We start from the raw sequence: 14256 nt of genomic DNA, 5'->3' as shown, positions 1-14256 counted from the left end.
GAGGATGCTCCGCTTTCCTTCGGAATGCTGCATTGAGGATGGGCCAGGAAACGTCAAAAGCAATTATTGTGCTTGTCAATTTGTGGAACCAACTACGTGATCTTACTGAAATATCAAAATTGTGTTGTAATGAAAGAAAATTATCTGACAAAACCATGGGAGTGTGCTAACGTTACTGGGGTCCATGCTGAAACCAAGCCAAGTAATGATATAATGGGCTTTAATGAGTATCTAGGGAAGCAATCTAGTACCACAGTGAAAGACAAAGGGCAAAAAGCATCATAGCTGAACTGACACTAATTCAAGCTGATTGTCAGAGCAGCTAAGAATGTAAGAAAGGAAATGTGATCTGTACATCTGACCTCTCTTTGATTCCATCCCCCACTGCTGCCATTTCTAATTGTCAAATAGTCAACATTTCACATCTGCTCATATTAATTTAATGAAAATCTGAATCTCACAACTCACTGTCCTTTCCTTGCCCCTTGATTTCATGAACTATTTGTAAGCAGGCTCTGAACTAGGTTGTAGTTAGTGCGTGCCTGCATTTCCCCCCCGACTGGACAGTATTTCAGTTTGAGCACCTGGAATCATTCCCACGAAAACAGGAAATGTTGGTTCATCAATAAATAGGTGTAAACAAAAACAAGTTGCTCTGTGTAGTCCAGCTAAAGTGAAAAACAAAGTAATAAAGTTCACAACTACTGTAGAGGTAAAAATGACAAAGGAGTTTTCATCCTGGATATTTATCTTCAACAGATTATGAAGATCTAAGTACACCGGGGCCACAGATTAAAACAGTAGTTGTTTAGAGAATTGGGGTTTAAGATTATCAAGTGTTTCAAGTGATGTGGCATCTGCGTAAAGGGACAAAATTTGAGATTGGTAACTGCTTAAAAGTGCTGATTTGTGACCAGTGCTTGTATCGTGGTTTGAGACTGGTATCCCATCATCCACTGAAGGGCTTATTCAAAACTTTGTTACATGCCGAATGTTATTTTTAATGTTATCTAGCCTGCCATCCTCTAAACTTTCAGCTCATCAATAACTCTGCGGTCCAGTTTCTCACTCACAAGAATCCCTGCACGCCCACCACCCCTCTCCTCCCTTACTATCCCAATTCCGTATGCTAATATGTAAAATTCTCAATCTTGTGCCACCCCGGACCGGCCCAGTCCCTGATCTATGTAATCTTTTCATGCTCCTCAATTCCCTTCCAAGCCATGCGGTCCTCCCAGTCACACATGGAGGCTTGCCTCTGATAGGTTTGTCCTGGGAAACTGTAATTTCTGTAATTAGCAGGGCGCTCCTTTTAAACCCCCCAGCACTTGTTCCAAATCCAGTCGGGGGAGGAGATGGCTGCCAGAAAGACAGCAGCACGTTTTACAGAGGGAGCCCTGAACAAACGTGACAATGGGGTTCAGCAGAGGCGGAAAGTTCTCTACCACAATCAGGCAGGCGTCCAGCCAGCAAAGTGACCAACACGGCTTGGGAGGCTGTGGCCGTGATTGTAAACACCAGCTCACTTCAAAATAGGAGAGGGCTGCAGTTTCAGAAAAAGATGAATGACCTTCTTTGTGCAGCCAGGGTACACCTGCCTCCTCACATCTCCCTCAGTATCCCATAATGCAGCCCCCACACTTCCACAATGGTCTCATGCACCCACCCCTCCTCTCCCATGATGCTCCAAGTAGCTCTGGTGCATTTAAATGTCCTCTTCCACTCACCTCCCACGCAAGCCAGGCTTCATCCCTATCTGACCTGGCGCAACTCCCACCTACACTCTTCCCATCTGTCTCATTGCAGGACAAACTCAAGCCCAACAGGCGTGAGCGGGCACTGGCACTGGAATGATGTCGGAGCTCAAGACCCAAACCCTATTCAAGGAACAAGCCCTTGAGATTCCTGGTGAGGGGCAGGACCGCCCCTGGGGGCGAAAGACACAACTGAGAACCCTCAACACAGTCAGCCATGGCGCAAGCCTCACTAGTGACCTTCCTCCTATCAGTGTCCCACACTAATGCCATCTCCCTTCCATTACAGTCAATCAGTAAACCAGCCCGGACCATCCTTACAGTTCCTGGACACCACAAACCCGAGCAGCTCCAAGGCAGACATTGAAGAGGCGACACACCTGTCAACCGCACCCTCCACCAGCGCAGATCCTCACAGCTCGGTGGGATTCAGTAATAGGCAGACTTCTGGGTAACTCACTGCTGAGCACCTCACAGCTGATGACCCACAGCAGGGGGAGGCAGGGACGTCCCAGGGATCCGACACTCGGAGGGATACCTCAGCTCAGGGCTTTGCTGAGCCCCTGGCCAATGACGTGGCCCTGGGTACAGTTGTCCCAGAGCTACTGGAACTGCAAAGGCAGAGTCGCGAGCATCAAGAAGGGATGACAGCATCCCTTCTCAGACTGCAAGGCCAACTGGAGGAGTCCCATCGCCCTCTATCCGAGCTGATGGTTCCATCACTCCGATGCAACAAACCCAACACTGCGAAGGCGGCAACCGCAGTGGAGGCCTTGGTGCAGGACGTGCATTCCATGGCGGGGATGTCACGAGCTGAGGGCCTGGTGCAGGCATTGGGTGGAATACACGAGTGAAAGTGCCACAGGATGGGGGGGGGGGGAACTCTTGTATCTCACTCCAGCTGCCCCTCTATCCCATGGAGGAGCCCAGGACACCTGAAGGGAAGAGATTCAGCAGGAGCACAGCCCAGGCCCTCTACCCAGGGGACCTTGGTGGTGTCCAGCCCATCTGACATCCACCTCCCCCTATGAGTGAAACACCTTCAGCCCCACACACAGAGGGTGGCAGCACTGCAACACCTGTGCTGCCTGAATCCCAGGAGTAGCCCACCAGGGTCATCTCACCAGGGGGGGGGAGTCAGCAAGCCGCCTCAACCTCAGGTGTGGATCCTGAGGATATACCTCGAGGTAGCAGGAGGGTGAAGAACACTCAGAAATGATAAGCATCTAGTAGGCATGTGTGAACCTCGGTGCTATTAGAGAAGTCACCATTATACCAACAAGCTGGCGTTAAAATTCACTTTGATTACCCATAAAATATCTCCACATTATCACATGGCTTCAAGCGCCAACAAATCCCCATGCAAACTCGGCACGTCATCCCTGTGCAGTGAGAGAATGGCATCGCAATGTTTCCCCCACCTTCCACACTGAGATGCAGTAATGACGCATCACTCCCCCAACCCACATAAAGGCTCAGGCCTCTCACGTCTGCCAGCATCTCCAAGGTAGGAGGATGCCATCGGCTGAAAACGTGTTGAGAGTCTGTCACATATCGGGACCCCTGACCTCGGAGGAGCAGCTGAGATGTTTAATTCAGTCTCACATTCCCCTTGATCATTCCGTCCAGTGACAGGCCATGTTCAGCTCTCGGTCAGGCAGGAGTCAGTCAGTCGGCGGAGGTTAAGGTGAGCCTCGCTCTGACCCTCACTGCAAATAATCATCATTCTCCTGCAGCATCCAGTCAGTTGCTTTAGCGCCCTGCCCAAGAATGGTGCGATCATGGTGATGACCGCCCGCAGGCCCCACAATGAGAAGATGAGAGATCCCACGTTGGGAGAGGTCTTTAGACCCTAATTCTGGTTATCTCCAACCTGACAGTTCACGAGGGTGTCCCTAATCCTGCACCCAGTGCGGGCCCCAGCCATTGTCCAAGGTCCGTTCTTCTCCTCCTCTGCAGGTTGCCCGTCACCGCCCTCCTTGACATCGTCATCTGAGATGTGTCACTCCTCCATGTCCCCCTCTTCCATGTGAGTGCCAGGTTGTGCAGGGCACAGCAGAACACTATAGAATTTACAGTGCAAGAGACCATTCGGCCCATCGAGTCTGCAAAATCCCTTGGAAAGAACCCCTATTTAAGCCCACGCCTACACACTATATCTGTAATCCCACCGAACCTTTTGTTAACTAAGGTGAAATTTGGCATGGCTAATCCACCTAACCTGCACATCTTTGGACAGTGGGAGGAAACCGGAGCACTTGGGGGAAACCCACGCAGACATGGGGAGAACGTGCAGAGTTCGCACAGACAGTGACCCAAGTCGGGAATCGAACCTGGGACCCTGGAGCCGTGAGGCAGCAACACTAACCACTGTGCCACCGTGCCAATAATGTGTGATACCATCTGGGAGCTGTATAGGCTCCCCACGGCCTGTCCAGGAACTGGAACCGGATCTTGAGCAGTCCAGTTGCCTGCTCAACCGACGCACACGTTGTCACAAGAGCCTCATAGTAGCGAGTCTCAGTGGGTGTGTGTGGCCTCCGCCCTCAGCCACCACCCGAGAGTTTACACTTTGTCCGTGAGGAGCCATCCCCCCACCACTGCTCTCGCTCAAAAACAGCTGGGATCTGTGAACATCCAAGGATGTAATGAGTACAGACACTCCCTGGGAAACGGTCATACACCTGCATGATGCGTGGTCGCAAGACGAGCTGGACATTTGAGGGAATGGAATTTTTTTTGGTTCAAAAATAGCACCTCATGCCACCATGGAGAAGACAGATTCACGTGGGCGCAGTTGATGACCCTGCACCTGGGGTATGCCTCCTATGTGGATGAAGCCCATGGCCCTGATGGCCTGTCTTGTCTGGTCCCAGTCCAAGTTGATGTACATGTGGGCCATCACAAATAACTCTCCTTATGCATTTGTGCGCTATATGCCACACAGGTCACCTATGCAGTCCTGGAACGAGCCACTGGCATAGAAGATCAGAGCGGCAATAACTTTCAGGGCCACAGGCAATGGATGACCTCAGAGTAGTGTCCACTGTCCCTGGGAGACACACAGTCGTGTCCACCACTGGACCTCTGACATCTGGAAGTAGGAAGATCTGCGGCGGTATACCCATGGCCGGGAGTGTATGCTCTGAAACTCTGCCACATGTGGCACTGTTCCCGGAGGATCTGCCTGCCCCTCCTCTGCAGGGCGCTGGTCCTGGCCGCGTGCAGCATCACATCAATGTCGCTGCTGCTGAACGATCGCAATCAAAAGAATTGGCAGCTCGACTAGCTCCACGATTCCCCAGAATCAGTAACTGAAAGGAAGAGAAAATCAGAGTGAGCAATGAGGAGTCTTGACAATTCCCTGACCCTCAGCCCAGTCAGGATCTGGGACCTCCACCCGTGCACATCCCCCCATGAGTGCCTTTCCAATGCTCCTCACCTCTCTCCGGTCCAACAATAGCCAATTCCCCACAGTTGTTCTTCTCAACTCCACTTGAATGTAGCAATTCGATCCGTGGTCACGTACCATGCATCCCCCCCCCCCCGCCCCCCAAAATGGGTGAGGACAGTTGAGTACGTTCAATAGACCTACATTCTAATCTCACGGGGGATCTAATCTTTTCCATTGGGGGCCACATCTGTGTCACCTCTGTTATGTGGATGTGGGTATGAGCTTGGAGTTCAATGCTTGGGGAAGCATTAACAATTGGGTGTCAATCAGTAGCACGTTCATGCAATCACAGTGGTTAGCACTGCTGCCTCATAAAGCCAGAGACCCAGTTACAATTCCAACCTTGGGTGACTGTGTGGAGTTTGTGTATTCTCCCCGTGTCTCCGGTTTGCTCCCACAGTCCAAAGATGTGTAGGTAAGGAGGATTGACCATGCCATGATAGGTCGGGGCTGTGGACTAAGTAGGATGCTCCTTTGGAGGGTCAGTGCAGACTTGATAGGCCAAATGGCCTCCTTCTGTACTGTAGTCATTCTATGATTCTACAACTGCAATGCTGACTAAATTGGCACAATTGACTTGTCAAGGAAGGGTTTGGGATTTGATTCGGCAATCGGCTTCCCCTTGTGGCATACAAGGCACATTTGATGCATGTGAAGACTGCAATTAACATGTCCACTTCATCCTTAGAGGGAACCTTCATTCTCTCAGCTCTCATGGGCTGTGGATTAAACAAGCTATCTAACTTGAACAGCCATTCACCCAGACACTAATCCCCGAAAGTTTGGCCTCCATAACCAGTGGCCTTGACCTTTCATACAGCTCTCTGACTTCACAATGCTGTTTGAATGTGGGGGTTTACTTTCACTACAGTCCTCCTCCCTGTGTGGGGGACTTCACATCTCATGAAGCTGAAAAACACCCCTTCTGAGAGTTCTCCACTCTGTCCTTGCAGCCGGGCATCTCATGGGACCCCACCCAAGAACCTCACAGTTGCCCTCAGTGCTGAAGCTATGGACTCGCCTCCTCCCACTCACTTTCCAGCTGCCACCCTGGAAGGACAATACCTCAGCGGTGATAGCAAGGAGGACATGGGAAGCGCTGGCTACAAAGCAGCCGCCAGACCCCTTTAAACCTTGAGGCTCACAGCCATGAAGGGCCTCTAAGGCCTGTGAGTGACCCCACCCCCCAAGATGACGATACTGAACTTATTTTGGTCCCCCGCAACCTCTCCAATTTACATCCTGCAGTGTAACGGTGACCTGAGCGCTCACCTTCAATATCTCCTTTGAGGTGAGGTTGTCAGATTGTCTGTTGTAAATCACCCCAGCGGGACGTCACGCCAGCGGCCGATGAAGAGTCAGTGCAGGCGAGTAGTCACAGCGGGAAGCTGGCTAATGACATTTTGATGCACTGAAATTATGCTCCTGACCTTCCGTGGCAGATTTTTCATTATGCCACTGGCGAGGAACCTGGAAAATCGGAAAACGTTGCCTCGCTGCCGCTTCCTGATTCTCACCATATTTTCCATCCACGTCGCTATTCTCACTGACGGCTTACGGGGGCTCAAAATTCCGCCCGGTGATTGTTTCCCCATAACCAATGCATAAAAATGCAGGTACAACTCTTTCGTTAAATGCCAATGCTCAGTTTAATTCAGACCACATTTGGAATCTGCTCTGCAGGTTTCCGAGGTACCTTGCTCCAGTTCTAAAGCTGAGGTTAACATCCCCCTCGCTCAATAACAATTTAAAGTTGGACGCAACTCAATGCATTTGCAGTCTCTCTTTTGTTAACAGCTAGATTAAGATCTCTGGCAACTTTTTTGCCCCCAGTAAAACTCCACGGTGTCAACTGGTAATTTCAAAACATGAAGTACCTGCAGGCAGAGCCAAGTGTGATTGCTGAGAGACTTGGCTTAATTCAGAACAACCTGATTGAATCTAAATGTTACCTCCCGGTGTAAACAGAATAGTATGCTGTGAAATAAACTGACAGAGTTACTCAAAGAGGCTCTGCCATCCAGCAACAGAGCAGGCTCAAATATTTCAATTCCCAATTTCTGCAGAGTTGCCAAAGTACACTATAAAACTAGTTACACTTCGGAGGTAGGTGGACCCAATGGTAGTCTGAAAAATGCAGGACACCTGGCCTGCCATTCATATTCCAATTTTACACACTATTTTACATTCATTTGGCCCACTAATTGCTAAATTGCAGACACGCGATGGCAGTGTCTGTCAATGGCTTTAAAGGGGTTTAACTTCCTTCCCCATACCCAAATGATCCTTCCGACATTCTGATGTTTAGTGGGTTAATTCCAGAGTAATGGCAATATGATGTGATATATTGGAAGCGGTTCCATATTTAGCAACTCATCACTAATCTGGAGGTCAGGTTCCACGAGTAGATGTCCCACCAATAGGAAACTAGAATGACATTGAATGTTGTGGCGTGGCTCTTAGCCCCAAGCATATAGAACGGGGTGTTCAAATTTGTTATACCATGAGGTATTGAGCTCATGTAACTATGGGTATTGTGTACTTTTGACAGAAACAGATAATGAAAGAATACTTATAAAATTAAAACACAGCAATAATTAGAGATAAATCAGTTCCAGAAGGTATTGCCCCCACCCCTCTCCCACTCTAGTCATATACTTTAACTTTAATGAAGTCACTTCTCTATTGTTTATCCAAAATGACATTTAAAGACATGAAATAATTTCACCACACCATTACCAAGAACATCCACATTAAAGCAGGACTGTGGGTCTCCCATGCTAATCCACAGACCCAAAGCTCTAGCAAAGCACACATAGCCAACTTTGTCACTAGGAAGCTCAATGAACATGACAGCCATGGCAACTAAAGTACAACTTACTGGACCACAGATTACAACACAGAAGGGACGACCCCACATAGGACGGACATAGCATGGTGTTAAACTTACAGGCACGTAAACTGGTGGAGCAATCATTAACAGAGACAGAAGAAAGTGGGAAGGTTCTCTCAAGGGTGTCCAAGTTACTATGTACACTGTCTGACATGCAAGTGCAGTCACGCTCACAGCGTCCGCAATCAAAACAACATGCGAGTTTCATTCTCTTGTAGATGGACATCTTGGCTATAATCATGTTTTCGATGGAAGGAGAGGAAGAGGAGCAGGTTAATGGCAAGGTTACTCAGTCTGGCAGTTGGAAGGAATTAACAAGGGTTCTAACACAGGCCTTAGTAACATAAGCAGGCTTGACAAGAAGAAGAGCTAAGACTATTTCATGAAAGTAGCGACAAGAAAATCATCTTTAAAAGTTCAAAAGAAAGAGCTCAGAAGGTAACTTTGAATATACAATTCACATTCTTGGGTATTTTCAAGTTCAAGCTGCACGGGATACTATCCCACAAGGAGACAAGTTGCTGCTAAAAATTTCAATTGTAGACCTGCTCATCATATCCCTTTTGAAACAATTTAGCCAAAGCAGGTAATTGACAGAAACAGAATTGTATGTTAATGATTGTTCTTTCCGCCACTCTCCATTGTTTTTGCACAAGCATGTGCTGGCAAGAATTTGGTACAATTAGCATTTTCCTCATAATTACTACTGTGCTAATGAGCATGTCAAAACGAAGGTAGCACATAAAATACAGGTCCAATTCTTTCAAGCACACATGATGCTGAAATAGTTATTGTGCTAATTGATTCACTTGTTCAATGAAATTTGTAATATAAATAATATAAAACCATATTATTTGATAATAAACCTAATGTACTGATAATGAGGAATAATTTAAGTTTCTCATATCAAGTAAAACAAAATCAGCCTTGGATGAACAAGCCATTATGCCACGTGAAGGACATATTTAAAGCTCTCAACTGAGTCAAGCACTGACCTAAGGCCATTTATATCAAAATTACTGGCCAAGCAAGGGTCACGCTATGATCGAGGAAAAAAAGGCACTGGAGGGTGATGAATGTGAGGCATCTTCAGTAGCATCCCCATTTCTCTGCAATATTTTCAGCGGTTAGTTGCAAAACATTAATTTTCAGCAGGTTTTTTTTATTACGTTATCCGTTAGCTGAGAAAAAAAATGATCATATCATGCAGCATTAAGCCCGTTCAATGCACGCAACAGGACTATTCGGTTAGCACTGGTATTTCAATGAAGAAAGTAGCATCAAAGCCTAAGAAATGCCGGTGATGCTGGGCAGAATCGGCCTCTTGTCTTCCTTTGAATGATGCCAATCTTTTCAGCGTGACATTAATTGACTCTGACAAGGCTTTAAAAGGAATGGAATCTTGAGGGAGATGAACCGTTTTTTGATCTTGTTTCTTGAAATGAAACCAAATACTTCAGCCAAATTATTCTTCCCAATCAACAGGGGATTTGTGTAGAAGACATGCAGGTGCCTATTTTTTGTTTGTTTTTTTAAAAACAAAAGGAAGACTTGAGGAAACTATTTTTGAGTCCATGCAGCTTTACCAAAAATGACAGCATGCTGATAAAAATAACAGGCTTCAACCTTGGCAATAATAAATAAAGTAACACAAAAAATTCGATAAAGGTTATTAAGATTGAAGCATTCATAAACATTAACAGTACAGCTTGTGTCTCAAAAAAATCCATGCTGTAATAAATACATTGCATTCATTGTGGAAATAAAACGCACACAGTAATAGCACTTTCAGACAATGACATGTTGGGAAATGTTAGTTGTTGATGAGATGCATGTAGTTCTACACACGAAGGACTTGTCCACTAACTCGACACACAAACTGCTATATGGAATCCTTGTTAAAAACATGTTTATACTGCCAAAAAATGATTTTTAAAAAATCAGCGTTGAGGAGGACCTGAGGTACCGCGCGCTGTTGGAGTCCAGAAGAGGAGGAATGAGAAGGTCTCTGAGGACATCTAGTGGATGGACATCACAGAGCACCATGCTCAGCAAAATGCAGACGCTATCAGAGTCCAGTCATGGGCAGTGAGTAAAAAAGGGCCCAACTACCAAGAAGAATTGAAATGGTGACAAATTCATTTCAATTCAATATCTAGTGATGATTATTTGCATAAAAAGAAAAATGGAATGAAGAGTTGTGGGAATAAGAAGATTATTTTGATTGGTGATTAATTCAACTTTTTCTCCTGATTATAGTTCCTCAATTTTTAGGACTTCCCATAGGAGATGGTCCGTGCAGTGAAAATACAGCAGCAACATTAAACTGAAGATTAAGAGCACTCTCAAAAAGGTGAGAGTGCCCAAATTATTTCCACAGTCTAATAATAAAAAGCCTTAAGGTCGATTCCCTGGCTCTCTTTTTCAGATTGGAGTAGGGTGTCAGGGCCAGGGTTGTATTTTTGTCAAGGAAAGATTTGAAAATGCTTTGTTTCTTTTTGCTAACTTGTGAAGAGGGCATTGGATTGGGCAGCTTGATCGAGATTACTGGTGTAGAATCAATGAGACATATCTCATCTGTCTACCTACCCCAGATTAAAGCATTCCTCAAAAATAAATTGAGAAATCAAATGCACAAACAAAACATTCCCTCTGGCAGATCTTAGCCCTTAAAAAAAAGATTTCCGAGGCAGTGTTGCTACTTTCCTTCCTGAAGGCTTTCCTTTATGCAAGGGTGATTTCCCAGATACTGTGGCCCTTAGTAATGAGTATAGACAAAGTATTCAATCACATGGGCGCTCCTCATATGATGGCTAAATATGCTCATGGAGTCAAGGATTTACAGGTAGAAGCAGAAACCTAGAGTGTAGTCCCCACCCACCCCCTACCCAAACCTGGGGATATTGGCGTTGATTGTAACAGTCTAAGTACTGTCATGGGTGAGGCCAGCTTACTCAGAAGACCAAATCTGGAATGTCTTCACTTGCACCTCTTAATGCAGAGCCTTTACCCAGTGCTATGCAATGGGGACTCCTGATTGTTTTGGACTTCACAGCCCTGACACCAATACTCTCGATTCTCAGACTTGCAGTCTAAGCAAAGTCTTCAGAGGAAGAGGGCTGTTGTTTATGCCCCATGTTTGAGGCCCCCTGTACTGTCCACTTCTCATGTTGCTTAAAGAGAGTTACAACAGCATCCTGGTGACAAAAATGGCAACATGGGTGACAAAATCGCAACAATGGTTGCCATCCTCTTTTGCACCACAAGTGGGGAAAAAAGAATTGGAAATCTTGCAAGAAGGTTTTGGAATGAATGCACTATTCATTTCATCTTTTTTCATTCATATATCCAACCAATAACAGGGACACTTGACTCCAGTTGACTGAGCTCTGAAGCGGACTTGCACTCACTTCCTTTCCTTTAACTGAATCACATTTTTATTCATGCTGGTATCTTGCCGCTGGGCTGCTGTATTTTCTACAGATTCAAAGTGATCTGTGGGCAGTACTGAAGATGATGTGTACGTATGATGTAACTGCTACACATGCAACATAAAAATCTCTTGCTTAAGGTAGACAAGTTGGATCGCACTCTGGGCAACAGGGAACCCGTTTTTACTCACAATAGATCACTACCAGTGTGCAGTTAAATTATAGAGTTTCATGTTCCAGGGCAGCAGGGAGAAAAATAAATTAAAAATACATCAATCATCAAAAGGTACTTTCAATCATTTCATACATGGATTTTCATGTGCCTGAATTCCATGGAAAAAGGTCTATATGTAACTGTGTTTTGTGTTTCTCTTTCCCCATTACATGATCTATAACAGTGAGACAAACCTAGAAGGGGTGAATGCTTAAGAAATAAGTTTATACATACGGCAGAAATACCAAACTTTAGCATTTTTTCTAAAAAAATAACACGTATAAATCTTCAGAAATAAACAAACGGCTATTGCACTTGCTTCCTACCCCTCCCACCCCCACAACCATGGAGAAGAAATTTTCTTTGCAAATTCTGGGCTGCTTCTTGAATAATTTAGATTACGATGAAAAAATAATGATACTTTTAAGCTGAATTTTTGTTTTGCTTTCAAGCATCCAAGGTTTTCTTTTTTTTTTCAAAAAAAGATAAAGCTACTCACTTTAATTATTCTTGACCTCTGTGGATGCACCAAGTTTTTTTTTTGTTTAAATTATTAATAATGGGCCTAAAAGGTTTGGACAAGTGGCTAAGTAGGTCAGGTATATGTTAACAATGTGACATGACTAATGCCAATATAATGATAAATCTGCTGGAATTCCATTTTAAATGTGACAGCAACTACTAAGATGTGTGCCCTTATCAAAAAAAAACCTCTGCGTTTCTGGTTGTGTACTCAAGTATTGCATATTGCATGCTCCACCATTATGGGCTGTGAAATACAATGCATTTGGCAAGGATTTGTCTTTGTTTTTCCAGCTGACTTGGAGCATTACCTCTAGAGTTTTCAAACAGCGGCAGTTTAGTTCTGACAAGCTCTTTCTTCAGCCTCACTAATCATGTCATTTTATTTATACATCTGTTCTACATCACATCATTAATAGACTGAAATTTGGACTCCTCATTTTAGGCATGCCGTTATTCTCCAAGTATATTTTTAATTTTTTGTGTGCCGCTTAATCACATTAATGCTAATTATTTTTCGCTCCCCAATCTGCAGCATTCATTAATTTTCCCAGATTTCCCATTATGTATTAATGGCATAATGTTAATCTAAACCTGCCTTCCTTTCAGGTAATTAAACTTCCTTTCATATAGCCTAAAAAATGTTGCTCTCCATTTAATTTCTCTTGCCTTAGTTATTTGACTAGGTTAACGAGTTGATGAAGGACATTGCTGGCACAGTCACATTGCCACAGGCAAGTGACCAACAGAGGCCGCTGGGTAATAAGGAAGCTAAGTCAAATAGGTATCCCACAGCCTCCTCTTCAGCCTATTCGATTGGCCAAGTTCAGGTTAGCATTGGAAAAGGTCATTGGTCGACCCTACCGACGGCAGAGAGCAAGTGGCATGGACAAAAACATTAAAATGGAAACTTTCTCCCTTAAAAATTGAAGTGGAACACAAATTCTGTCAGTTCTGGTGCACATTACAAGCATTATGTTTTTCCTTAAAATGATAAATTCACTGCTAGCAGGAGTCTCAAAACCGCATTGCTTTCCGAGCAGAGGACTTCCTTAGAATAATGATTATGAGTTGAATTTTCACTGACCTCTGTCCACATTTTGTGTAAAAGATTTATATTCTGTAACAAACTTTATTGCTGCGGAACCAAACTCTGCCAAATAGGGACTGCAATTAGTGGTGGAGCTACAATAAAACATGCACCTGTACATTTGAAAACGGTTTAAGACGAGTGCTTTGCTATTGGATGGCCTGTTGTTTAGGTACAATTTTTATCGGATAAGTAAAGGGAGGTTTAACCACTATACTGTACTCCATCTCTGATCATCATGGACACGTTATTAACAGAAGACATTTGATATCCAGCCCTCCACCAATATGCTGTTGGTGCAAAAACTTTAATATTTTATTGCATTCAAGGTGCACATTCATTGTTTGCAAACTGTTATCACTAACAAGGTACTGACGGAAAGATGATGAAATTATTACTTACGTCGTTTACAACCACATTTCTTAATCCTTTTTGTATCTGTGATGTCATCATGACAAGCTTTGCAGTAGAAAAATGCCCTGAAGCAATAAAGTGTAAGAGTGACCATTGAACAGAGGCTACAGCAAGTGACACATTATCTCTAAACACCAAACGTGGCTTAGCCTGAGGGAGAAAAACAGTGCAGCGTCTTAAACGGCCAATCTTTACACAACGCACATTCAGAGTGACGAAAGGCCAGAATTTAAGTTCCAAATTCCTCAGTAAAGTACGCTATGGTTGCTCGGGGTACTAGTGGCGCAGCATTTTGCTCCAATTGAGGTGAAAATATATTGAGGAATATATATCAAAACATAAAAGGCCAGTTGCCTCATCAATCCCACTCCCTTCACAGCCATGCACACTTTCTGCTATTGTGGACTCTACCCAACATATTTAATCTCCTCGGGGAAAGTTGTGTGAAATTTCTCCCTGTCCCACTATGATAATTGACTGAAAC

General features: G+C 44.8%; 1 protein-coding gene and 1 long non-coding RNA gene across 27 annotated transcripts in view; both read right to left on the bottom strand.

The window, feature by feature from the left end:
* Positions 1-14256, bottom strand: part of kcnma1a (potassium large conductance calcium-activated channel, subfamily M, alpha member 1a) — an 838366-nt gene that overhangs the window by 149019 nt on the left and 675091 nt on the right. For 11 of the 26 annotated variants that reach the window (XM_038783288.1, XM_038783287.1, XM_038783293.1 and 8 more), the window contains 3 exons: positions 13761-13837; positions 11724-11732; positions 8159-8332 (listed from right to left, as the gene is read on the bottom strand). In XM_038783288.1, coding sequence (XP_038639216.1) covers positions 8159-8332; positions 11724-11732; positions 13761-13837 — 260 coding nt within the window. The remainder of the gene's footprint in view (positions 1-8158; positions 8333-11723; positions 11733-13760; positions 13838-14256) is intronic. The other 15 variants (XM_038783301.1, XM_038783303.1, XM_038783305.1 and 12 more) reach the window with 3 other exon arrangements.
* On the bottom strand, positions 4473-8151 carry LOC119956255. Its single transcript, XR_005458610.1, has 2 exons — positions 6481-8151; positions 4473-5068 (listed from the first exon to the last, which is right to left on the bottom strand). It is a non-coding gene; the product is annotated as an uncharacterized LOC119956255 (long non-coding RNA).

This window comes from Scyliorhinus canicula, chromosome 22 (genome assembly GCF_902713615.1).
Source record: "Scyliorhinus canicula chromosome 22, sScyCan1.1, whole genome shotgun sequence".
NCBI classification, from domain to species: Eukaryota; Metazoa; Chordata; class Chondrichthyes; order Carcharhiniformes; family Scyliorhinidae; genus Scyliorhinus; species Scyliorhinus canicula.
Note: the sequence above shows the minus strand (reverse complement) of the source record. Positions and strands in the feature narration are given on the sequence as shown.